Raw genomic sequence first — 25,355 nt, forward strand, 5'->3', positions numbered from 1 at the left:
ATTCATTAAACAATTTGCTTCCTTTTAGGAATGTGAACAGTAAAATTGATACGGCACTGCTGACATTGTCCATGTGGAATTATCTCGTCGCATACAGTGAATAACAAGAATGGAAGGAGAGGGTACTCGGTCAGTTAATGTAAAACAGAGCACGAGAAATCGACGACGAAAACCCACGCGCTTTTGATCGATAATTTGTCTGTAAATCAGTGAACTCCTTGATCATTATTGTTCGTATTAGCGAAAAATGTTTCCCAGAAAACGCGTCGTGGAGCTGTTACAAGTTATTTCCGCTCAGTCGTAAGTAACCACTGATAATGGATTTCTGGAGACGTGACATTTAAAGCGGACTCGTGTTATGAAACGCTTGTGTAACGGTGGCATCGATATTATAATTAGCTTGATACAAAATTTGTGAATATTTGTGATGTCAATGGCACGTTGTAGTAAAAGATTTGTATATACGTGCATATTATATATTTACATATAACAAAATATTCAATACATTATGTATATACATGTGCATATATATTTTTTATCATATATTTATCAGCGAACCATTTACATCTAATAGAACTGTTTCTAATATTTCATGCAATCGATTACTCAAGGAATTGACGTAAGATTGACCTGTTAAACTCTCATTAAGAAAAACAAGAAATTATCGAACATTGTATACAAATAGTTTATTTTGAATTAGTCGTGGCTTTATCTCCGTTGCCCTATATAATTCGAATTATGTGACATTAAAAATTAAGTATATACAAAATGTAGATTCCTTAAACATTGAAATTATTATTTTTGTAGATGTAAATGCCCGGCTCATGGAAATCTGGAGGGCACGACAAGCCATGAGTTAGGAAAAGCTCGTAGCACAGTCGCAAATGCTACGCCCACGAAAGAATACGCTTTCGAGGTATGCATTCCCGAAATTTGGCACGAAGATCATAAATATAAAATAATGATACCTGGTTATACGATAATCATTAATTATGCGATAGATCTTACGATTACGAAATGCAAATATTGATTTAGTCGATGTACCGAGATAACGAAACACCGCGTAAACATTTTTGGTAATAATTTAATTTACGTAATTCTCTACTGAGATTGCGAATAAAGACGTTTCCATGGAAGCACACCCTCGATATTGATTCGTTTTACTCAACGAGATATAAAAATAACACAGAAATTCGAGCTTACAGAAACGAAATCGACACATTCGATGCGTTTGATTAATTTCGTTGCAATAAATATTGAAGGTAATTGCAGATGGCCTGTTCCACAGTACGATATGGCGTCGGCGTTACCAGAGAACTGGGCCTAGACATGCAAAATTTGGGCGCAAAGAAGGTGTGCTTGATGACGGATCCAAATTTAGCGAATCTGCCGCCTGTTAAGACCGCCATGGACAGTCTTACGAAATCTGGCATCGGGTTCGAGGTCTACGACAAAGTGCGCGTAGAACCTACGGAACAGAGTCTCGAAGATTCCATCCAGTATGCTAAACGCGGGAAATTCGATGCTTTTATAGCTGTAAGGAGCTAGGGAACAATGTAATTAATCAAGTAGGAAAAGAAACCCTCGATATAAATATAAAATTCACGTTTTACTAGGTTGGGGGTGGTTCGGTGATGGACACCTGTAAAGCAGCAAATCTTTACAGCTGTGATCCAGAAGCAGAATTTCTGGATTACGTAAACGCGCCCATTGGCAAAGGTAAACCAGTCATAGTGCCATTGAAACCACTGATCGCAGTACCGACTACGTCGGGCACTGGTTCGGAAACTACCGGTGTTACTATCTTCGATTATCGACCCCTTAAAGCGAAAACTGGAATTGCTAATAGGTAAATCATTATCTGCAAGCTCACAGTAGCGACTTTAGGATAGCTTAAGAGAGAAAAGGCTAATTTTAAAATTTATTTTAAGATCTAAGAAGTTAATTTAAATGTTATTTTAAATATGCAATAATATCCGAATATGTGTTTTCACCAACAGAGCCCTAAGACCCACCTTGGGCCTTATCGATCCAAAGCATACGCTGACGATGCCGGAAAGGGTCTGCGCTTATTCCGGATTCGATGTACTTTGTCATGCCCTCGAATCTTTCACTGCCATACCATACACAGAAAGGACACCCTGTCCTACGAATCCAATTCTGAGACCGGCCTACCAGGGCAGTAATCCTGTTAGCGATGTTTGGGCAAAATATGCTCTTCAAACTATGCGCAAGTAAATACAGCGATTCAGATATTCGTTCGCAAAAGGTTACCGTATTAATTCGTTTGGGAAGTATATCACATTTCTTGTTCTAACGTTATAAAAATGTTGTATTTAGCACACGATAAGTCTGCGAATCGAACGATATTTCTGTTCTCCGAAAGAAAATTTTATTTTGCAACGAATTTAAGCGTTCCAATGCTTTCGCGAGCAACAGCAAATAGAAAATACACTGATTCAGCAAACAGTAAAATTAGAATTAAAATTATGACGTTCCGTGAATAGTATTTACATATATTTATTTTCGCGTAGGTACTTTGAAAGAGCAGTTTACAACCAAGACGACCTCGAGGCTAGAAGTAATATGCACCTTGCAAGCACTATGGCGGGAGTTGGATTCGGTAATGCCGGTGTTCACCTTTGTCACGGACTATCTTATCCCATTAGCGGAAACGTGCGAAGCTTCCAACCTTTGGTAATCTGTACTAAATAATCTAATCTATACTAAGTAATCTATATTTAATAATAAAACTTAATACGGGATGTTTGTCTGTAACAATATCGATTGAAAACGACGTGACGCAGTTATGAAATTTTATGGCACTTTATATGATTTTTAACGATATACTAGAAAAGGTTACATAATTGCAGGGTTATAGCAACGACCATCCTATAGTGCCACACGGTCTTTCGGTTGTTATATCGGCACCGGCTGTATTCTTGTTCACTGGAAACGCGTGTCCAGAAAGGCACCTGGAAGCCGCGGAATTACTCGGTGCTGATGTCAAACGAGCAAAAAAAGAAGACGCAGGTAAGATACTATCGGATACTGTGAAAGAATACATGAGGCTGATGAAAGTCGAAAACGGTTTGACGGAACTGGGATTCAAGAAAGAAGACATTCCCACGTTAGTTCAGGGTACACTGCCGCAAGTAAGCATTACCATTTTGTTTTTACTAGAATCGATCGAATAAGATTAGACAAACTTTGGAATAGTGATTTATTGGTCACTATACATATTATTATTACAATTTAATAAATTCGCCATGTTTTTAACATCGTATACTCGTATCTATGACGAATTCATAATTGTGATATTAATGATACATATTTTTATAATCTTATACCGTATTATTCATCCGCGAAAACATATTATAGAACAATTTATATATACATATAGATACATTTTATAATTACACATCCCACGAATATAATTTTCTTATTTATTACTTACAGCATCGCATTACAAAGTTAGCGCCAAGAGAACAGTCCGAGGAGGATCTTACGCAATTATTTGAAAATTCATTTACAATTTATTAAGAAGAAGCAATATTATTGCTAATATTGATCCGAAAAAGGGTAACGAATAAAAATTTATTTTTTTACAGAATTATATTTCATGCGACGTTTCTTATTCTTGAACCCATTTTTCTTGAATAAACGCTAAATCTACTTACTAATTCGCGATGTTAAACAATTATATAAAGCGTGATCGTTTTAAAAACTTATTACCTTAAACAAATAATCGAAAACCAAGAATAAAATAATATGTATGAAAAACATTGACAAATAATTATATAATATATATTAAATCGGCTGTTAACTTACGAGGAAATGTACAAACGTTTTGTGCGCGTTCGAACGTGTAGTTGACAATATTTATGAAGTCATCTTATCGAAAAGTCCTTTACAAAGCGTTCATCGTTGCAGCAACGATGAAAAGGACCTCCGAGATCGATGAGTTCTATTTGTCGACGATGTAATTATTAATAAACTGTCGAAGAATATGTGATACGATCACCTACGTCAAAACATCGTATATGTAAATTAATCATTAAAATTGAAAACTATAATACTATATTTTTAAATCGAAAACCGAACGTTAGAGCCACAGATTTTAATTCACATCTGAAGCAGTCAAATTTTATCATGCAAAAGAAATTACGTATTCGCTAAGACGACGAAAAGTACTCGCCACGAAAATTTCCCGGGGACAATTAATTTTACTTAGAGTACATACCGTCGAAAAATGTAGGAAACTTGAAACTGACATAATTACTAGAAATTGAGATTGAATATTAGACCGTAACGTTATAATATCGATTCTAAGGATACGACAATTTTGTCTATCGTATCGTATGATTTAAGTTTCGACAAAACATCGTGCAATTACTTTTAGAAATATATTTTACATCAAATTTGTTAACATGTTTTTTCTTTCCAAAATCCAAGCATATAAATATAAATACAGTATTTGCACAAATGCCATATCACTGAAATATACAAATATCATTTATGCTGTACGACATGATTTTACTAAATACGTCGCGTGTATTTAGAAAACTCAATGTTCGTATTGCACGATTTTTGTATATACAAAAACGATATTTAGATTTGTGGATATGTGCCATAATACCGTATATATTTTCTATTGCTTTTCATTTGGAAGAAAATAATACAACTGACCTGTTTTACTATGATGAATATTTCTCAGAGCAATCACGATGATTCACGTTCACGAGATAAATAAAATCGACCTTTGCTTCGTTAATGCAAATATCTTTCCCTTTTCCTTCTTCCCTTTCGTCATATTATACCCTAATCACATTTTTCACATGCAATAGAAAATATATTCCTTGTATTTTTGCGCGTTGAAATTGCCATTTGTTTTAATGGATTTTTAAAAATTTCGTTCCTTCTAATCAATGCTATCGATTGTTTAATATTATTCGTAATCATTAGAAATGGTTATTCTGAAATTCACAGTAATAATTCACAGTAATTTAATGAAATTAATTAATTTAATTATTGATATATGTTATATGAATTACCTTACGATATGAAAAGACCTGCAATTTTTTTTTTACTTTAACCTCGTGTAGTCGACCTTCCATGTTTCACAAATATTTCACGCGTGCTTATATGTATATTTTTTTTTTTGAAACTCATTGAAAATTCTTCTTAGTTACAAAATTCTTTTCATTTAATACCTAAGATTTATATGTATACATATGTATTCCATTTCTCGCTGCAAGTATGTAGTAACGTTACGAAAATTTCTTAAATGATTTCCAACATTTTTTTAAACCGTGCAAATATGAATACAAATATTTTAGTTAAAGATTGTGATTAACTTACCATCGAACTTTTGTAGAGGAAAGATAACTTTTCGATAAACGTTTATCCGGGCTTTTCTGATACCATTTCGAACCGACTTCCCTTACCGCAAATACGAGACTGACGAGTGAATAACGCGTTGGGATTAATTTCACCACTACCAATGTTGATGTTTGTCTCTCGATATCGAGTAACTTCGTATTTCACAATGATAGTAATAACGTACGTTTACAAAAAAAAAAGGAATGTAATATACGGAATTTACGATTCTCACTCAAAGCAAGGCTACGTTGAATTTCGAATATTATGAAAGGACACGGATCGTTTAGCTCAAATCAGGGTTTCTCATTCATTGGTACTCATGTCACCTCTATTATTGGAGAATACTGATAGAAAGTCGGTTAACCACATATTTAAATGTAAAAGTTGTCCAATTTTAAATATATTTCATCGCAACATTTTATATAATTTTATATTAACACATCTTTGCAAACACTTCACACTGTTGATTTTTAGATGCTTGTAGCAACTGAATAGATGGAATACAAAATCTGCATTCAATTTAAAAGTATCTCAACTCAATATCAATAATATTTAATTACTAATTATACCGAATATCATCAAATTATGGCAACTGTAGGAATTAATGGATTTGGTAGAATAGGAAGAATGTGTCTTCGTGCTTGCATAGAAAAGAATATTGAAGTAATATTAACAATTTAAGATATGTACACTTTCTATGTACATATATCAATCAGACACAAAGTAATTATACGTTTTATTAGGTTACGTTGATTAACGATCCATATATTACGACCGACTACATGATATACTTGTTTAAATATGATTCAACTCATGGAACTTATCCATTAAGATTAGAATGTGAAAATGGATCTATTATTGTTGCAGGTATATGTAATATTTTTTACGTTATTTGATCCTTCGATAATTAATAAGATAATTTATATCAAAGTTTACGAAGTTAGTTGTTAAACAAAAGTAATTTGATTAAATAATTTAAAATGTCGTAATTGATGTCGCATCCTAATATATCCTATAACTTCCAAACTGAATATATTACCAATTAAATCAAGTCTTTTCTTATTGAAGATAAAAAAATTGCAACTTCACAAGAAAAAAATCCATGTAAAATAAAGTGGAAAGATGCAGGTGTAACCTATGTAATTGAAGCTACTGGTGTATTTAATACTTTAGAGAAAGCAGGTGTAAGAAATGAAATTATTATCTTCCCTTATTTAGTATTTTTCATTGTGATAAATATTTAAAACATCACACTATAATGTAATCCAATTAGGATAAATTATCACCTTATTTATCATATCATAATTATAGATACACTATGTATAGAGTATATAATGATAAATGTCTACTTTACTTTAGTTACATATGGATGGTGGAGCTAAAAGAGTGATTATTACTGCACCTTCAATTGATGCACAAATGATGGTTTATGGTGTAAATCACACTTGTTATGATCCACAAAAAAGTAAAATAGTGTCAGCTGCCTCTTGCACAACAAATTGTGCAGCACCAATCATTCGAGTGATGCATGACAAGTTTGAAGTTATTGAAGTAATGATCACCAGTGTACATGCTTTAACATCATCACAAAGAACTTTAGATGGTCCTATAGAAAGAGGAAAAGTAATAATAATCATATTTCTTATCATAACTATTAAATTTAGTGTCATTATTTTTAATAATAGTTATTAGGCTGGATTTGTTTTAAGTTCCATTATACTATTATAACAAGATAAATTATAATTTCATCCACATCACAGTTATGGAGAGATGGCAGAGGTGCTCTCCAAAATATTATTCCAACATCCTCTGGTGCAGCTAAGTCATTAGATAAAATTATTCCTGAACTCAAGGGCAAGATTTCTGCAATAGCTTTCAGAGTACCAATTCCGAATGTTTCTTTATGTGATATGACTTTTAGGTAACATAAGAACAATATATGAAATAAATTGTCAAACTTTAATTACTATGTCATGTATAATCAATATCAGAGTCAATAAACCAACAACATATGACGAAATAAAAGAAGTAATGAAAGTAGCATCAGAAACTGATTTAAAAGAGATCCTGGGTTATACAGATGATGATTGTGTATCATCTGATTTCAATAAGACGATTTATTCGTGTATTTTCGACGCGAAAGCTGGTATTCCTCAAACAAGTACATTCATCAAAATTGTTGCCTGGTAGTTTTATTATACTTAATATTTTATATTCTACAAAAAGTATAAACTATAATACTTAAATAACAAATCTAAATGTTTACAGGTACGATAATGAATACGGTTATGCTCATCGTGTGATAGATCTGGTGCAATACATGTTTAAGGTTGATTCTGGTGAAGTACCAGTGGTCTCAGAAAATGTAGAAGAAAACGAAAATTAATACTTCGTTCGTTATATCAAAATATATTGCAAGATTATATTTGTACTATTTTTGACATGAAATGATTGTGATATCTAATTTATACATATTTAATTATATTTGATATAATTTAAGAATATAATTGTTTTCATAAACATCATGATTTTTAATTAGTACCAAATTTATTTAAATGTTTCGAATGAAGAAGAGTTTGAATTTAGCGGTTCATAGACACGTCAATAAGACCGTTACTCACGTGATCCGAGTTTAGTCGATGATACACGAAAGTAAAAAACTGTTACGGCGCATACACCTAAACTGACGCCGGTTATATTACCGTTTTCTGCCCTTCAAATGACACTGCTTCTGTGGTAATCGTAGCGTACGGATCTTTTTCATGTGAGTATTCCAAATTTTTACTTCTTCTTTAACCGATTTCGTTAGTGTGTTTTTGTAAAATGAGTAGATTTTCACCGTATATCTCTGCTTTAATGCGTTCAATAGTTTATCAATTATACTCTGATCATTATCATGGTTGTATCCATTACGCACAAAATAGAAATCGAGATTGTTCCGGCTTATAACTGGAATTTCATAGCATGTGCATACACGTATCATCTACACCGGCTGATATGACGTCATTCAAAATGAGTATCGCAATAATTCATACATTGGTAGATTCAGAATTTGGCTAATCTGTGAAAAATTCTCCATTACTAAACTCCATGCGGAATTCACTTCTAGACAAAGACATTTCTTTCGATTAGAATTTCGTTTAATTTTATTTCTCATGTAGTTCCATTTGCAATACAAAGAAACTTTATACCTACTTGGTTAGCTTTTAAATATCTTGATAGATATGTGTAAATATTATAAGTCATACAATTTGCAAAAAATTTATATTAATTTGCAAATGTGACGTATATAGTCTAGTCTTTTTTTTCATACTGCAGAAATTATTGATCAGTAAGATAATACTGCCCACTTTAAGTGTTTAGTAATTATGACTTCATATAGAAATTGAAGACAAAATTATAAAATTTATATTTCTTGTATTTAATTGAACATTAGTTTCTATTTATAAAAGATATGTCCAAACATAATGTTTTTATTTTATAATTAGGAAATATTGTAATTATAATAAATTATGAAATTTGGAAATGTCCCAATAATATGTCGTATATCATTGTAAAATTCAACATATTCTACTGCTGCTTTTTTTATTACTCATTATTACGTCAAATTATGTAACTGCATATTATTACAAATATAAAATATATTTTGCCCTAATAATGTACAAACTAAAAATGGTTATGTCGATTGTAATCGTCCGATTGCACTATACGTGAAAAAGGTCACGTTCGACTTCAAGGACAAGTTCGAAGATGAAAGCTGCCATACTTTTTAACCTTGAGTGACCTTTGAGAATATATGAACTCTTGTACCACAAATTAATATTTGAATTTTTCAATATTCATTTTCGATTTTTAATTTAAATTTATTTTTAATTTTTATAACTAAATAGCACAGTTATTACTAGTAACCAAACAATTGAAATTATTATACATTGGTATATGCAACATGGACTATAGAATTAAACAAGATTTATAATACCCACCTAATTTTAATATAGGAGACATAACCAATACCGAAATCTTATATCAACAAAAATATTGACCTTGTTTAAAGAAACCATTGTTCATAATGAAATTAATTATATTATATTTCCGTCAAATACTTACCCCAATAACACAGAAATTATCAGTTGATTCAAGAATCTTGTATAAAAAATTTTCTAGTTGCACAACAACCGACATGAGTAAAATTGGAATTAACGGATTCGGCCGTATCGGTCGTCTCGTACTTAGGGCCTCTATTGAAAAAGGTGCCCAGGTGTGTAATAATTTTGATAATTAAATACGTTTTATCATTTTTTTATTTTCAATGTTATATTAATTATTATAATTGTAATAGGTTGTTGCAGTCAATGATCCTTTCATTGGATTGGACTACATGGTATACATGTTCAAATATGATTCTACTCATGGCAAATTCAAGGGAGAAGTTAAAGCCGAAAATGGTTGCTTAGTTGTTAATGGCAATAAAATTGCTGTATTCAGTGAACGTGACCCAAAATCCATTCCATGGGCAAAGGCTGGTGCTGAATATGTTGTAGAGTCAACCGGTGTCTTCACTACTATTGACAAGGCTTCCGTATGTAAAAATTTGCATAATTGTTAATACTATTGATACATAGCTTTTAGAACAAATTTCTTATATGAAACATATTTAATGTTTTTACAGGCTCATTTGGAAGGTGGTGCTAAGAAAGTCATTATTTCTGCACCATCAGCTGATGCACCTATGTTTGTTGTTGGTGTTAACTTAGAGGCTTATGACCCAAGCTTCAAAGTCATCTCCAATGCTTCTTGCACTACCAATTGTCTAGCTCCCCTTGCTAAGGTTGTCCATGATAATTTCGAAATTGTTGAAGGTCTTATGACTACTGTACATGCTATCACAGCTACCCAGAAGACTGTTGATGGTCCCTCTGGCAAAGTATGTAAAACATTTTTGTGCTACTCGATTTTTCACATACATAATTAATATTTTCGTTGCATTAAACATGTTTTTTTTTTCTTTTTAATTATCTAATAGTTGTGGCGCGATGGACGTGGCGCTGCGCAAAACATTATTCCTGCTGCCACTGGAGCAGCCAAAGCTGTTGGCAAAGTCATTCCAGCTCTTAATGGAAAGCTAACTGGTATGGCTTTCCGTGTACCAGTACACAATGTGTCTGTTGTTGATTTGACAGTTCGACTTGCCAAACCTGCAACCTATGATGCTATTAAAGCTAAGGTGAAGGAAGCCTCTGAAGGACCTTTGAAAGGAGTTTTAGGATACACAGAAGATGAGGTAGTGTCTTCTGATTTCATTGGTGATAACCACTCCAGTATTTTTGATGCTAAAGCCGGCATACCTTTGAACGACAATTTCGTTAAATTAATTTCGTGGTACGACAACGAATACGGTTACTCTAACCGCGTGGTTGATTTGATTAAGTATATACAAACAAAGGACAACTAAACAGTTTTTCACATGCCCATGTGTAATACACTCATGAATTTGTCCATATGATGTATATCGTTGCATGGATATTTCAGATTAAATAACGTTATGTTTAGCCAGTAGCTTTTTTGAAACAAAAGTCGAAGATGTAAAAGAAAAAGGGTACTTAGCATACATATGTTCTTGCACAGGTAATGCAACTACAACTAATGTTGTATAGACATCTGTCGCCAAAATCAGTACAAAATAAGTAGACTAGGATTTGTTATAACACTCAAATTTCAGTTTACAGTTTTCAAATCTATTCGTTATTGATTTAAAAATATAGTTGCAAGTAGAACATACACGTATGTAAGGTACACGGCTAAATGTGTAACATAAATTATTGTATTTTTGTGTTATATCATAAATGCAAGTAATATATGTTACAACTATCCGATTTATATTCATTCTATCAACATTCGCAAAAGGGACATAAAAATATTTATGATTCCTTTTTGTAACATTAATATTATTTATCACTCATTGACACCAATAAAAATTGTTATGAAACTAAGAGGTTGTTTTATTTCACAGACGTTTGTTTATCTGCATATATAGTTACATTTTTACAGGATTACACGAATAAAAGGAATAAGTAAATTAACAATTAATTTTATATAATTTTTACACAACGTTTATACATTTAGAAAAAGATTTTTTCATATAATTGTTGATTGAAACATTTATCTCTTAAACAGTTTTAACGTCAGGACAGTATTATTTGTTAGCCATTGATAGCGGCTATGCTATTAATATTATTAATATGTTGTATTGTATGGCACAAGGAATTACCTGTCATTTAACTTTTCTTAGCAATGTTAAATTATTGCTGGTTATAATGATCTATCGAGCTTGTCTGTATGTCAATGTAATATAATATTCATATAATCCTTGTAAGCAAAATAGCAAATTATATGGTGTGATATTTTTTGTTTTAAGATTAAAAGCAGTACATTAAATAATATGTGAAGTAAAGCAAAAGTAGAGCAACACGTAAATTGATTTAGGATATTAACATTTTTTTTTTTCAAAGTATATTTATTCTCTGAATGTTCTGTTCCTGCAGACTTCATTTTCTCTCATTCCTTGTTCTAAATTCTATTGACTATGTACAGTTACTATCACGAAATGAAATACATTGTAACACTTTTTCAGGAATACCGATTCTCGACTATATGCCATGCTGTGAAAAATTTGATTGTACAGCGATACGAAAATACAGTTTCATTTTGTTTGTCGTAAACAATAAACATCTATCACTCGTTTTTACAATATGTTTCTATAATAAATTTGCAGTTTACAATAATTATCAAGCTCTTTCACTATTGCTTGATGTAAACATTCAACTTTAAAGATTCTTATATATACAAAGAACTATATTTTAGCAATTTAGCACAGTACTATGCATAAAAAATATAAGTTCTCAAAAGGAATTGAATATTAAAATGCTGTAACATTTGAATGTTAGAAAGTGGCAGATGTACTATGGTACTTGACTCATGCACTTATTAATGCATACTGGAATTGCTGGCGTAAAAGGATTATACATGAATCATAGCGTAACCATAAGAAATTTTACCGTAACATTTAATATTTTCAATTATCGCGAAAACGTCTACTTTTTTAATGAAATGCAACTTAAATGTCTATAACCTTATTAATATGTACCATTATAGTATATTAACCCTTAGCGGTTCGGCAATAATCATCACGCTAGTTAATTGTCTTTATCTTTTACAAATTATAAAATTAATGTTAATCAAGGTAGTAATTTCAAATAATTTGGCAGTAATGCATTATGTAAAGTTACAGTTTCGTCAAGAGCGATTTACGATTACTTCGATCACCAATCGATAATCGTTCTAAACGACAGTTTAACTAGTCGTAACTTGTTGTGAGGACTAATTTTAGTATTTTACTAACCTTAGTCATGATTAATTCTGAAAATTAAATCTTTAATCGCATTATATAATCGATTAATGTATTACGTCAGTTACTCGAAAATAATTACGATCAGCTGAATACGATTACCCGAGCGCTTTGTGATCGCAAAGGGTTAAAAATACAACTGATATTTTAAACATCCACTAACATCAATGGAAACAGATCGAATAGTCAATTCTTCTGATAGATTTTATATAGTTTCTATTGATATCTGTTTTGTAATATTAACTTTTGGTTACGCTAATTATTATGAATATACAAGATTTCATCGAAAAAGGAAAAATTCTACACTAGAATGATATATCAAATACATGGATTACGATGAATTTAGGAAAAATCGGTACTTCACAGTTTGGAGCGTTTACAAATGGTAACAGATTACATCATGTTAAAAGTAAGAGTTTTGCACGAAGGTTTATACGTTCCTGGAGTGCGCTGGCTAATTCTCGTGTTAATTCTTCACAAACTAATCGTAATTCTGCGTTCTTTTCTCGCAATTCTTGTAAAGTTAACTTCTTTGACTCTTCTACCTCGTCCTTAGGAGGGTCTTCCTCTCCTCCTTCTCGTTCTTGAGAGAAAAAAAAATGGAGATAAAGTTGTTTAAATCCACAGAAATTTCTTAAAAGTTGAATCAAAAAGAAATATGCAACTTACTCGGACTAGGTTTTCTATAAATATGAAATGCACCACAGACACCGGTAAATTGCTGTGATTGCGATGTAACGGTTTCCAAATGTGGATTTTCAGGTAGTTCGGTCTTTGGAGAAAAGTGAGAAAAATCAGCAACAAAATCTTGATTTTCACTTAGGGTTTTTTGTCCCTCTCCCTCACTCTTTTGTCCAACCAATTTACGAGGTGAAGTCTGTAGTTGAGATATATGACAAATTTTTCTTTATAGCAACAATTTTGTCTATGTTTTCTAATATTCTGAATCCATATAATTACATATAACATGTAAAATGTCTGGGATATCTACTGTGCAGATCCATAATAGGCAGCTTAATTAAACACGAGTCTTGTCCATAATAATGTTGGTTTAGTTGCTTAATACTTGAATGGCTTAAAAGTAAACACTTACGATTCCAGGAGAGATTCTTGGTGGAACCAGTGGAGGTTGTCCAAGGAAACTTTGACCATTCTTCCCTACAAGAGTGTGCAGATTTTGAAATGTGAATTCCTTCACAGCCATGAGTAAAAAGTATTGCCGAGTATTGGTAGTGATATGTACCTAATTTATTAAGATCAAGACTAGAACTTCTTGCGTGTGTCCTATAGGGTCTGGGTGGTGGTGGAGGCGGTGGTTCCTTCTTTGGAGTTGCAATTATACCCTCTTCAACAGATGCGGGTGGTTTCTTCATGAGAGGTCGTTGCATCAACGATGCTGCGGTATGTTGAAGATCCTCGTCCCCTAACGTGGTACAGCTATTACTATTGCCATTTGCTCCAGAGGCAAGTATAGCTGCTTCAGGTGTTAAACGTAGTGGTACAGGATGTAAAATTTTAGGATCTCTTTCGACGGCCGACTTTTGAAAATCGAAATTTACTAGCTGCAGACCAGGGATAGTGAGAGAACTGCTAGTTCCAGTTGGTGAGTCCACAAATTTTGTCCATTCTTTATTTTTTTCACAAGTACCTACAGAATTTGGTGGACTTTTTTGTGGAACAGGATGACTCTTTTCTTTAAGTAATGGGATTAATAAGGCTGGAGGTAACGCGTCAGGAAGAGGTACATGATTTCTTCGTAATACAACAAGATGCATGGCTACAAAAAATTCTTTTAAACTCAATGCCCCATCCTTGGTTATATCTGCCAGCCGCCAAATATGACTAAGTTCGTGCAAAGGAAGTCCAGACTTTTTAAAAAATGTTCTAGCAATATGACCTTTTAAAAGTCCGTCAGGATCAAGTTGTAGCTGCGCAAATTGATTGGCATAATAGTCACGCTGCGCGTCGGTCATTATCCATACTGGTGAAAGAGAATAGTCACCATCCCCGTCGCCTTCGTCACTACTGTGACGTTCCGAACTTTCTTCTTCCGTTCCTAACAACTGTCTTGATTCTTCGGATAATCCCTGCCAACCCCCAGATACAGAGTCTAATATTGTTTCACCACCTATATCATTGTTTCTCTCTGGTATCACACTATTTGTTGGTGTTGGTGAATCTGTACTACCACCAGTTTCCCGCGGAGATTCTGCTTCACTTTCACTTTCCGTAGTACTTTCGGAAGCATGACGTCGACCTTTTACAGCCCTATTCGAATCAGAACTCTTCCTGTCATCTTCATCCTCTGATTTTGGCCAAATAAAATCAGGTAAACGGATATCCAAAGGCTTGGTAATCATATCTTTACGAATATTAAGCCCAGATTGATGTGCTGCTACCAGTTTGAGCAGCACATAAAATTGTTTTTGTCCAATATGAGTACTGCCATTGAATGCTGCTTCAAGTCCAACACATATATCCAATATCTAAAGCATGAAAATCAATCATTTTGCAATAATAATTATAACATTCTTAATTATGTTGAATATGGTTAAAAATATTGTCATGCTTTTAATATAGGATTTATAAGCTCTGTATTTTAGACAGTATATTTCAAACAAAACAAAACAAACAACATATATGACAAGTTTGTTTATAAACAAAACAAACAACATTAAGACAAGTCCAAAAGAAAAACTGTACTTTACTATGAGCCATTAACATAAAATTAATTTTATTTATTATATAAATCGTTTCAATATTTTGGGTTTTTCGCTAATTTTATCATTAATTTTTAATATGTTTATGTGTATCATATTAAAATGATGTTCAATACATGGTAACATCTTATGTCAAGTTAAGTTATAAATGGATTTCATTTCAAAGATATACGTTTTTTTCGGAAACTATCATAATTTATGCGAATACTAACGTTGTCAATTAATTTTATAGTCATACATATTGATAATTAATACTACACGTCTTAGCGATATTCTACAAATAATTATTATAAAAATCTAAATTCAATTCATGTTCTGTTTAACCAGTTAACTGTTTCGACCTCTTTGAAAAATGCGTATCTAAATTGCGCCGCACAAATTTAACGATGACGAGTATACTCGTCAAACACAGAGTATGTGTAATATGAAATTAGGTTGTAATAAAATGATTTTTATTTTTTTATTTCATTACTCACATTTATTTATTTACTTAAATTAACATAAATATTTTGCATTTGAACGAAAAAAAAACAAAAAACGCCACCTTTTGAATACATGTAAAAGGAAACGAAAGGATCCTCATCCCGTTTTTTATTACCAGGCGCGCCACTTATTGCATAGTCTAAAACAATATATGAATCCGTAATTGCTTCTGTAATGACTAATAAAAGACAACGATACATTTACGAAAAATAATTCATATTATATACGGTTTTTTTATATTAATTATTTCTAAACTTTTATTTGTTCCATTTATTTCGACAGGCCTCGAAATATTTCAAACATCTTGAAGTTTACGAATATATTTTAGTTTTCACTAAAATTGCAATTTAAAGTGCAAATTGTCACTACTTATTACTCATGACGAATATACTCGTCATAACACAAAATATTGCACTTTTTTCAAGACGAGTATACTCGTCAGAAACAGTGAACTGGTTAAAGGCGGAGAGGCATCATTTTTAAAAGGCATTCAATCGCTATTTAACAACAAAATTTATAATTCACTTGTGATCTTTGCTTAGACCTAACCTTCTAGAGTTTCCATAATTTGCCGACATCATGACACATTATGACACATTGAACGCCCACCTTGGCGTAATTAACCGTATACCATGGTCTTGATACTTTGCTCGCGAGTATGACAGAAAACCAACAGCTGATAGGTTAATGCATATCGAGTGAACATAATTTACCTTCGCCACGACAGCTCCTGGTATATTCGACGAGTGTAGCAGCTCGACAACTTTGATCACCGGCACACTCTTGGTGTCAGCATTTTCGTATAAAAGACCGAAAATGGTTTCGTAGTACAGTTTCTCGTTAGTCGTCAGGTGAAGGTTCGCCAACGTGATTGACTCCCAATCCATCTTGGCGACAAGTCACAGCGGAGCAATGAACCGCTTCGACACTCGTTACGTATAAACTGGGTGCCCGTTCTCTTTCTACACTCTCCTTCTCTCTTCACCGTCCTTCTGCTTCGTTGTCCTTCCGTTCTTCTTGACACGGTTTGCTGCACGGGATGGTAGTGATCAGCGTGGTCACATCGCACGGTAATATTACGGCTTCGACGTATCCCTTGGGAACGTGAGACACCCCATTTATAAACTATATCTCATGCATCGCGAAATTACCGCTCGACCGCCATCTTTCCGTTCCTCGGCATTTGATATTCCTATAATCTATACGGATACACTATTCTCACCCAGTGTTACTAGATCGGGCACCGGGTGCACCAGGAACTCCTCATTCCACTTTCGTACACTATGCCCGATCATGTGTGCGTGAGCTCGTTGAGTTTCGAAGAGTCGAGAAAGGACAAACTGACACTCGCCCTCTTTCTCGATCTCTATGATCTCACGTACACGCGATCCGACATAGTGTGCGAAAGTGGAATGAGGCGTTACTAGTGCTGCACCCGGTGCTCGATCTGGTAACACTTTTTACCGACTGACATTTCTACAGTCAATGCGTATTAATTTTACGTGCACGGTACGTTCGCATCGCGCATGACTACTACTCTCGCGATGACAACGCGGGGCATTTAATTTTTTCTAAAATGAAATCTTATTTATCGCATACTTATATCGCGTCTGTATTGTCCAAACGAAGTACCTAGGTAGTACTACATTAAATATCTATTTTCTTCAATAAATTTATTTAGTAAATTCTTTATCTGTATAACAGTACAATTTAATATTATAGTATTTCTACAGTTTTCCATCGACAAATAATTCTCATATACATCGATCGCGTCGCGAACGACCAATCACTTTACCTTATATATTTCTAATATTCGCACTATTTTGGTTTCATCTCAGTCTAACCATGTCAAAAGAGGATAATCAAAATGTTTTATTAACAGTAATTGCGTATTTGTGAGCTTCAAGTAATTGGCCATCGTAATATCGACGAGTATTTATTATTGTTACTATTTCTTGTCGTAAAATGTTAAATAATATAAAAAGAAAATGATTGTTTTCTTGCGTTTAAGATATTCCATACGGGCGCGTCGAAAGACCAAGCGTTTAAACTTTCGCGTTTCTTGGGAACAAACGATAAAAGCTTCAATGGAACACGTAGAACGCTTATGATAATAACTATATGAACTGATGCATGACTAGAGCGTGTTATGATGATGGACTCTTAGAGATATACCTGACTTTGGATCCATCAAACTCATACAAATTAGATGCAATCGATTATTTCTCAATCTAATGGTAATAGAAATTGCTGATATACAATAACGAAACGTTACCGTGGATTATAAGTACGATAATTCTTCGAACAATCTTTAATGTTACGCAAAAGCGTGCACACGTGGAGGGGGATTAAACATTTTCCACGACCAAAGAAGACGGACTTTTCTTCGCGTTACCATAACGTCCGGTTAATGTCTTTTTTCCAGTCGACTTAAATCGATGCAACACTGGCGAAACTTCCCTCGGGCTACCGCTAATATTATCAAAGTCCCAGCTAGCGAAATGTTCCTCGAATAATTCCTCCAGTTTCTTCGATAGCGTTTCGATCGTTTTCACTCGATTATGATCGTTCTGCGACGCAAAAAGGAGGCATGAAAATGTTTCTATTTTCTATAGCTAAAAATACAATTTCATCGTAAGTAATTTTACACAAACCTTGTGATATAATTTTGAATTATAAACGATGCGACGAAAGTCTTGAACCGCGTGTTCTACTTTATGGTAAACTCGATTCTTCAGATTGTACTCGACAGTCTCAAGGAACATTGGGCTTTTGATGACCGTACAATAATCTTCAATCTGAAAAAAACCATTTTATTATCCACTAGTTCTCACCTCTAGATGCAAATATGAACCCTAATAACGAGTTTGCTCGCCCGAATTAATAAACAAACTAACCGTGTGCGCGGAGGACTGACTGCCGCCGCTATCTCCCGAAGATGGGCACTTAAAGATTTCCGCTTCTTCCATTTGCCAAACGGTCCGATGAATCATCTCTAGCTTGCTGAGGGCAAGGGGACTGAGACTCTGCTTCCTTTTAGAACTGAACCACACGGACCAGCCCCGATCGCTGGTCTTCCCGCTGAATTTCCCGTCCAAGAATTCCACGCATCCGGAACCATCCTTTTTCTTCCCGTGTTTCGTCGTAATGGCGGTCTGCGACGTCGCGGACGGAACAACCAAGTTCTCTTTCGTCGCGTCGTTCCGGGAACACTTGGATTTGGTGGACGACGCTTCGTCCGTTTGCTGATTGACGATCTCGCAACTTTTCGTCGTCTTTTTACCGGAACATTTGCGTGATCTGTTGTGCAACAGATAATACGATTTCTCGGAGTCCTTTTTCTGACACTTGCGTCCAGAAATCGGTATCACCGAATTGCAGACCGCTGTTGCGTTAGCGACATTTAATTTGCCTTTTTTGCAAAACTCTTTTCTCTCGGATTGCGACGTGCTCAACGACGTGCAGCGTCTCACGGTTTCGGAATAAGTGGCTTTTCCCGCGACTCGTTCGAATTCCTCGGACATCGTTCGATCGTTATTCGAAATGGTACACGAGCTTTTTCTGATGCAGCTCGTCTGTTGAATACTCTTAACCGTCGTTGCAGCGGTCGCCAACGACATGGCGGGAGTCGTTTGTATATCTCCCGTCATCGAACTGTTCGATGAACCCGAACTGCGTCTGTCAGAATTGTTTTCCTGGCGTTTCTGCTTGTTCGCCATGTTCAGAGTTCTGATTAACCACGAGTCCGTTTTTACGTTCGTTTTACTAGAACCTGTTAACGGGCAGCTGCGTAAAATGGTGCGAAATATAATGCTGTAAGAACAGAACGTATTTTTCTCTTGTTCAGGACCGTGACAAGGAAGATGCATAAGGGGCACGTTTTAAATTAACTTACGTTAATTAAATTAACTTACGATAACGATGCAAAATTAATTTTTAATATCTAAAAGATTATTATCAACACTTCCAAAATAATAATCAAACTTCTTCTTCTATCGAAATTGTACGTGTATTTGCCGTAAAGCAGAGCAAATGGCGGTACGTACAAGATTATTGCCCCGGATGCCAAAAAAAAATACCTAGGCACAGTCCTGCCTGCAAGTTTTGTTCGATCGAAACATAACAATAACAGGTTACGCGACACGGTACAGTGGTTTCAACGATCGTAATTATTTACCATTTTTATTCTCAGACGACTGTAAAGATTCATTGGCGCTGGCGTTTGGGGAGAAACGGCAAGTAGATCCCGAGTCGTCCTCGGACGCTTCGTAGCTAGAGGTGCCATTGTAGTCGTCGTTGCCATCCTTCGCTGTTTTCGTGAAACCTTTCTGTAATTTTTCCTGATTTTGCGTCGGTCCTTGCGTCGCGTCATCGCTTTTAACATATTCGTGCTCCTCGTTGGGATCGGTTTTCTCCTTGTTGACATCGGTGTCGTCTTTCACGGTCAACGCTTCCAACAAAATTTCAGCCGAGGCGCAGGCTGCTCGCCAAGTGATGTCCTCGGGTCCGGCAAAGTTGGACGCGTCCGAACGTTTTAAAATTCTGGGCGAATTTTCGAGAGAGAATGCTGGGGGAGGTACGATGGGAGTCGCTGGAAAAGGTAGCTGGATCGTCGCGTTCGCGGGATCGTTGGCGCCAGAGAAATCGGTGGTTGTCGTGGGCCGGGACTCGGGTGTCGAGGACGCTATCGCACCAAACAGTTTCTCCTTATTGACATAGTGATTTCGATGCGCGTTGGATAGATTCCGACCCGTCGAGTTGTCCACGCGACGGTTGGATCGTCTTTGATGCCTTTTCTTCGGAACGTTGTAGCTTCCTGGTTTCATGTACACTCGACCATCCTCGGAGCTATCGTACTCCTCGGGCATCTGTTGCACCTGGATACGATTGTTGATCAAGTTGTACGCGTTCCACGGCGCGCTCTGAATACTCTGCATGTTCTGCAGCGTCTGGAATTGACGGTTCGCGTCGATCTGCAGCTGCCTGATGCAGTTCCCGAGGTCCATCGTGTTCTTCGACATTTCTTGCTGCGACTGCAAACGCGGCACGACGTTCCCAGCCTTCTGTTCCCCGAGATTCATGAACGGCATCTGACGACTGTCGGGATTCCTCATACTGGCGAACCAGGCCGATAGATTGGCGGTCATCTCTTCGGACGACTTCTCCGGAACGCTAGGCTCGATCTGACTGAGCAACGTCATCTTGTCCTTGGGCACCGTCGCCAGTTCCATCTGATTCGTCGACGACTTGCCAACGTATACCAAGTCCACGTTAGCTTTGTTGCCTTGGCTCTGATCGAAGTTCTTCAAACTTTTCTCGCCGTAATCCACTGAGTACGAGGGGCAAACGGAATAATTAGGCTCCAAGTTCTCGGGCTCGTTGTTAGACGTGAAGTACATGGACTCCAGGCTGATCGACGGGTTCAGAAACGAGGACTGCACGCGCGATAGGCACTTCTGAGCGTAATTCTTCTCGTAATTCTCGTCCAATTGTCTCCGAAGTCTGTAGACGGACTCGTTGTTCTCGCAAGGCGTGCCTTTATCCTCCAAATATTCTTGCTTCTTCTTCTTGAACGTCCACTGTCTGGAATAGTCTTGGCTGTTCTCCGTGAGCACTTTGCTGCGCAGATGAAAGAATTCCGCGTTCAGGGATTGCGCCGAGGCGTCCACCTTCGCGGATGACGAGCCTCCGCGTGACCGGAACCTTCCGTTCGCTTTAACGCCAACCTCTGCGTGCCCTAGGAACATATTGGGCATGGATTTCGAGCTGTCTACCGTCGTCAGGTTCTTGGCAACTGTCCACTTACTTCGCGACTTAGACTCCTTCCGCGGGGACTGTTTCTCCTGATCGTAGTGACCTCGTAGACCGCCGACGTTTGGCGATGGATCGAACAGGTCACAATTTGTGTACACCGATATGTCACCTGGAAAGAAGGGCCCGAAAGATTCCGATTTGTGCTCGACGTTGGCGGTCTCGATGTTTCCCTTGATTTTCAGGAATGTGTGGACGATCTGGTCGAGCAGCTCGTGTGTGTTCTTTTCCCACGATTGAAAGCACCTGATCAACTCCTGATCGAACTTCTCGCCCAGGCTCGGATAGTGCTGCTTGTTCAAATAGTTGTCGAGGATCAGCCAGCCGTTGCTGATGCGCAGCAACGCGTTTATCAGGTCGCCAACGAAGACATGGTCCCCGGCGAAAATTGGGAAGCAGGTGGACGATTTAGTGATCGCCGTTTTAGTGGCAGCGGACAGATTCTTCAACCAGCCCGACCTGTGATTAGTTTTGGAACTGTCGTTCAAGACCGTTTCCGCCTCCGTACATCCCCAATAAACGATCTTTCGTAACAATTCGGGGTACTGGGTGCCATCCAAGCCTGGTTCGTCTGTTTGAATTGCCACCGACGCGCAGGTACCGTAATTCGCACAAAAATCCGCGAACCAGTCGTTCTTATTCGAGATCGTGTCGCCAGCGCCGCTGAACAATGGCGCCGAGCTTGGCTTAGCTTTGTTCTCCTCTTTGCAAAGGTCGTTCGGGGACGTGTTGCACAGCGCAGACACCATTTTCTCGGCCTCGATCGTGAAATCGAAGCTGGCGGAGGACTCGTCGGAGTAATGTTCCTCTTGCGTTTTAACGGACACGTTTTGGATCGTCTTCTCCAGAGAATTCGCGGTTGTTTCTTGGTTCGCGTCATCGGCGACAGGCTTCGTGTCGAAGAGGCTGCTGCCCGCGGAACCGATCGTTTGAAATGGCCACTCGGTGTAGCTCTCGGACGCGATCGGTGCTATCTGAGAGTCGTTAACGGTGGTCACTTTACTTTTGGAACATTTGAACGCTGATACGTCGAGCGTGGATGACTTGTCCTTCTGTGTGTCGCCATAGGTTATGCTTGCTGGAGGGTTTGGGACGGTTTGAGACTGCACGATCTGGACGGGTCCCGTGATTTGGTTGTTCGTGAAACTCGTGGGCGCATAAGGGCCAAGTTTGGAAAACTGATACGTCGAATGGGCGTTAACGGTTTGCAGGTTGCAACTGTTCGAAGTCGAGATGTTGTAGTAGGGCGTTTGCTCCGGTTGTTGTGGCTGCTGAGTGTTCTGTTGATCTTGGACTACGCAGTAGGCAGGCACATCCGGGGGCTTGTAGTAGGGCTGGGGTATTAAGGCGACTCCGGAATTGTTGTACTGGTCGCTGGAGTAGGAGCCGTGCGTGTACGTCGAGGAAGCAACTAAAAACGAAGTCACTGGTGCTGTTGGCGGACCGTTGTTCGTCGTTTGATCGTACAGGACCAGTGGCTTCAAGTTGTAGGATAGTTGTTGCTGAATATGCTGCTGCTGCTGCTGTTGCTGTTGACAATATTGCTGATTTCGGACGAGTTTATTCTTGGGTAGCCATCTGTTGCTTTTGCCTAGATTCGTGAGTGAGTTTGAACGAGTATTTTAGAGAACAGAAGCTGATAGAGTACGATACGATTTGAAAATATTTGATCTCGAATTTCTAAACACGGTATAGGATTAGTCGGTTTTCAAAAGGACGCGTATTTACACCTTGTATTTGGAGAGGAACGGGGCTAGGTAGATTAGCGTTACGTTGTGCTCCTGGATAAATACACGATGGATGCAAACCAGTTCCGCACGGCTGAAGGGTTAACATCGGATTAACGATGGGACCATAAAGAATTTGTTGCTGTTGCGGATGCCGGAGCGGCGATGGCGTGGATGTAGATGGGACGGAGGATTGTAAAGATGATCGACTGGATCGTGCTGCTGTAGGGTGCATGATCCACCTAACCCCGGCTTAAAAGTAATCTTCTTCTTGCCAGGACTTGTTTAAGTCTATTCAAGCACGGAATTTGCTTAACGTCTGTTTGTTATCAGGTCGTTCCATAAGTAACATTTAATAAGGAACGTTTTATTCGTAATCATTAATCATAAATACGTTCAGCTCTATAAAGGTTACCTCTCTTTCTCAGCGTATCGTCAAAGATGTCAACTCCTTGAACGTCGACGCAATAGCGTATCATCTATCCGACTGAAATTAAAGATTGTGTACAAATTTTATTTCCCTGCTTGCCAATATTACCGAAGAAATAATAACAAGAGTCTTGCGAGCAATATTTAATATTAATCGATATGAAATTTTGATTTTATACGTAAACGTGTTCAACCAAAACGGCCATACTTAGACGTAAGAAGAAGGCGTTATTAAGGTTTAAGATCAATAATTCAAGGGGGATCTAAATTAAAATTCAATCTCCATCCAAATTAAATTTAAATTTTCTAGAGATGACAGTTATAACGAGACAATCACTGCCGTTAATCCGAACCGAATGAACGTAGCTGTTATGACAGCTGCGTGTTTGACACGCCTTTAACCTACGTACATTCGTTTCGAGTTATTTAATTACAACGATAAACACGTTGAGATTTTACCTGGTGTCTGAAACACTCTTTCAATTTTCACGAGCAAGCCAGTTGCGTTCGATGATTTTAGCAGTTAGAACGAACAACGAGAAAACGTCATGGGACGAGAAGTTGCAGCCGCGGCGACGTTAGGCAACGGGGTAATATCATGTCGAACTTGGAAAAACGCGCACGGAAAAACAGAAATAGAATAAGATTTAAACCGTTAAACGTATCAACTCGCGATTAATATTAGAAAACGTGACGTTGATCGACGTTTTCGTAATCACTTCGGCTCTTCCCTTTTCGAGTCAACGGACACACATGTTATCGTTTTCTTTTTTTTTTTTTTCGTTACAAACGGTCAGAATTACAAACGATAAACAACCAAACGTATGTACATATTAAAAATCGAATGACGTTCCACGAAACGGAATAATTCAAGGAACAACGTGATGAAAAATGGCAGATTACTGACTATTGGTCTGAAACAAAATTATTTCCACGGAACAATGAAACGGGAGAAAAATTTGACGCACGGTTCAGGCAGTTCCCGAACTGATTCGATTATTCTTGTGATCTAAGAGTTATTTCAAATAATTTTCACGTTGTAAAATTATTTAGAAACGTATTGCACGATTAACGTAATCTTGCGGAGATTCGAGACGCGAGTAATAACTGCGAATTAATGATGATACGAGTTCATCGTTATCGACTATGCAGGGTGTTTGCCATAATAAATTCGATAAAAAAATGTCATCTTGATTTTTTAATATGGCACTACATATTTTTAACTTAGTAGTATTGTGATTGATGTTGAAACTAACGATCTACTATACAATAATTTTTAGATAAATTCTTGTAAATAGTGAAAACACTCATTTTTGATTCGATCTTTTACACACGATTTTATGTATCTTTCTCGACATTCGAATTTTGATTATTTTTATTATCTTGATCCCGTCCACT

At 36.6% G+C, this 25,355-nt stretch overlaps 5 protein-coding genes and 1 long non-coding RNA gene across 10 annotated transcripts; 3 read left to right on the top strand and 3 right to left on the bottom strand.

The window, feature by feature from the left end:
- Positions 1 to 92: 92 nt before the first annotated feature.
- Positions 93 to 3,613, top strand: LOC143351452 (putative hydroxyacid-oxoacid transhydrogenase, mitochondrial). 3 transcript variants are annotated; one of them, XM_076782951.1, is made up of 8 exons: positions 93 to 300; positions 808 to 916; positions 1,273 to 1,536; positions 1,617 to 1,849; positions 2,001 to 2,234; positions 2,535 to 2,697; positions 2,874 to 3,155; positions 3,460 to 3,613. In XM_076782951.1, exons 1-8 carry the CDS (start codon positions 248 to 250, stop codon positions 3,541 to 3,543), a joined length of 1,422 nt encoding a protein of 473 aa, XP_076639066.1. In that variant the 5' UTR covers positions 93 to 247; the 3' UTR covers positions 3,544 to 3,613. The 3 variants fall into 3 exon arrangements, with proteins under 3 accessions (XP_076639066.1, XP_076639067.1, XP_076639068.1); XM_076782952.1 differs by lacking the exon at positions 93 to 300 and having other exon boundaries at positions 1,263 to 1,536; XM_076782953.1 differs by lacking the exon at positions 93 to 300 and having other exon boundaries at positions 1,289 to 1,536.
- Positions 3,605 to 5,605, bottom strand: LOC143351454 (uncharacterized). The gene is made up of 3 exons (XR_013081750.1): positions 5,362 to 5,605; positions 5,055 to 5,251; positions 3,605 to 4,976 (listed from the first exon to the last, which is right to left on the bottom strand). It is a non-coding gene; the product is annotated as an uncharacterized LOC143351454 (long non-coding RNA).
- A 282-nt stretch (positions 5,606 to 5,887) lies between these two features.
- On the top strand, positions 5,888 to 7,832 carry LOC143351597 (glyceraldehyde-3-phosphate dehydrogenase). Its single transcript, XM_076783285.1, has 7 exons — positions 5,888 to 6,045; positions 6,126 to 6,249; positions 6,451 to 6,566; positions 6,742 to 7,005; positions 7,143 to 7,303; positions 7,374 to 7,568; positions 7,651 to 7,832. The coding sequence occupies exons 1-7, from the start codon at positions 5,968 to 5,970 to the stop codon at positions 7,766 to 7,768; spliced, it is 1,056 nt and encodes a 351-aa protein (XP_076639400.1). The 5' UTR covers positions 5,888 to 5,967; the 3' UTR covers positions 7,769 to 7,832.
- A 252-nt stretch (positions 7,833 to 8,084) lies between these two features.
- Positions 8,085 to 11,372, top strand: LOC143351598 (glyceraldehyde-3-phosphate dehydrogenase 1). Its single transcript, XM_076783286.1, has 5 exons — positions 8,085 to 8,146; positions 9,547 to 9,640; positions 9,722 to 9,961; positions 10,052 to 10,306; positions 10,406 to 11,372. Exons 2-5 carry the CDS (start codon positions 9,563 to 9,565, stop codon positions 10,832 to 10,834), a joined length of 1,002 nt encoding a protein of 333 aa, XP_076639401.1. The 5' UTR covers positions 8,085 to 8,146; positions 9,547 to 9,562; the 3' UTR covers positions 10,835 to 11,372.
- Reps (RALBP1 associated Eps domain containing) lies at positions 11,207 to 17,436 on the bottom strand. Of its 3 annotated transcripts, XM_076783283.1 has the most exons (6): positions 17,142 to 17,436; positions 16,704 to 17,020; positions 14,031 to 15,273; positions 13,881 to 13,945; positions 13,457 to 13,664; positions 11,207 to 13,370 (listed from the first exon to the last, which is right to left on the bottom strand). In XM_076783283.1, the coding sequence occupies exons 2-6, from the start codon at positions 16,875 to 16,877 to the stop codon at positions 13,186 to 13,188; spliced, it is 1,875 nt and encodes a 624-aa protein (XP_076639398.1). In that variant the 5' UTR covers positions 16,878 to 17,020; positions 17,142 to 17,436; the 3' UTR covers positions 11,207 to 13,185. The 3 variants fall into 3 exon arrangements, with proteins under 3 accessions (XP_076639398.1, XP_076639399.1, XP_076639397.1); XM_076783284.1 differs by having other exon boundaries at positions 13,457 to 13,559; positions 16,704 to 17,436; XM_076783282.1 differs by having other exon boundaries at positions 16,704 to 17,436.
- Positions 17,437 to 17,730: 294 nt separating this feature from the next.
- On the bottom strand, positions 17,731 to 24,121 carry LOC143351515 (uncharacterized). Its single transcript, XM_076783081.1, has 5 exons — positions 23,532 to 24,121; positions 20,168 to 23,392; positions 18,888 to 19,762; positions 18,645 to 18,788; positions 17,731 to 18,560 (listed from the first exon to the last, which is right to left on the bottom strand). Exons 1-5 carry the CDS (start codon positions 23,761 to 23,763, stop codon positions 18,339 to 18,341), a joined length of 4,698 nt encoding a protein of 1,565 aa, XP_076639196.1. The 5' UTR covers positions 23,764 to 24,121; the 3' UTR covers positions 17,731 to 18,338.
- Between the last annotated feature and the right edge of the window lie 1,234 nt (positions 24,122 to 25,355).

Source organism: Colletes latitarsis, chromosome 2 (assembly GCF_051014445.1).
Source record: "Colletes latitarsis isolate SP2378_abdomen chromosome 2, iyColLati1, whole genome shotgun sequence".
Taxonomy (NCBI): domain Eukaryota; kingdom Metazoa; phylum Arthropoda; class Insecta; order Hymenoptera; family Colletidae; genus Colletes; species Colletes latitarsis.

Excerpts from the sequence above, each read along its gene's own strand:
- LOC143351515 (XM_076783081.1), bottom strand. The coding sequence starts at position 23,763 with ATGCACCCTACAGCAGCACGATCCAGTCGATCATCTTTACAATCCTCC. Across the intron at positions 23,393-23,531 it reads CGTTCCTCTCCAAATACAAG|GCAAAAGCAACAGATGGCTA; the intron begins GTGTAAATACGC and ends TCACGAATCTAG. Across the intron at positions 18,561-18,644 it reads ATTCAAAATTATATCACAAG|AACGATCATAATCGAGTGAA; the intron begins GTTTGTGTAAAA and ends TTTGCGTCGCAG.
- LOC143351597 (XM_076783285.1), top strand. The coding sequence starts at position 5,968 with ATGGCAACTGTAGGAATTAATGGATTTGGTAGAATAGGAAGAATGTGT. Across the intron at positions 6,250-6,450 it reads TGGATCTATTATTGTTGCAG|ATAAAAAAATTGCAACTTCA; the intron begins GTATATGTAATA and ends TTCTTATTGAAG. Across the intron at positions 6,567-6,741 it reads ATACTTTAGAGAAAGCAGGT|TTACATATGGATGGTGGAGC; the intron begins GTAAGAAATGAA and ends ACTTTACTTTAG.
- LOC143351452 (XM_076782951.1), top strand. The coding sequence starts at position 248 with ATGTTTCCCAGAAAACGCGTCGTGGAGCTGTTACAAGTTATTTCCGCT. Across the intron at positions 2,235-2,534 it reads GCTCTTCAAACTATGCGCAA|GTACTTTGAAAGAGCAGTTT; the intron begins GTAAATACAGCG and ends ATTTTCGCGTAG. Across the intron at positions 3,156-3,459 it reads TTCAGGGTACACTGCCGCAA|CATCGCATTACAAAGTTAGC; the intron begins GTAAGCATTACC and ends TATTACTTACAG.
- Reps (XM_076783283.1), bottom strand. The coding sequence starts at position 16,877 with ATGGATTGGGAGTCAATCACGTTGGCGAACCTTCACCTGACGACTAAC. Across the intron at positions 13,946-14,030 it reads TCTTGATCTTAATAAATTAG|GGAAGAATGGTCAAAGTTTC; the intron begins GTACATATCACT and ends ACACTCTTGTAG. Across the intron at positions 13,371-13,456 it reads TTATAGAAAACCTAGTCCGA|AACGAGAAGGAGGAGAGGAA; the intron begins GTAAGTTGCATA and ends TTTTCTCTCAAG.
- LOC143351598 (XM_076783286.1), top strand. The coding sequence starts at position 9,563 with ATGAGTAAAATTGGAATTAACGGATTCGGCCGTATCGGTCGTCTCGTA. Across the intron at positions 9,962-10,051 it reads CTACTATTGACAAGGCTTCC|GCTCATTTGGAAGGTGGTGC; the intron begins GTATGTAAAAAT and ends ATGTTTTTACAG. Across the intron at positions 10,307-10,405 it reads TTGATGGTCCCTCTGGCAAA|TTGTGGCGCGATGGACGTGG; the intron begins GTATGTAAAACA and ends ATTATCTAATAG.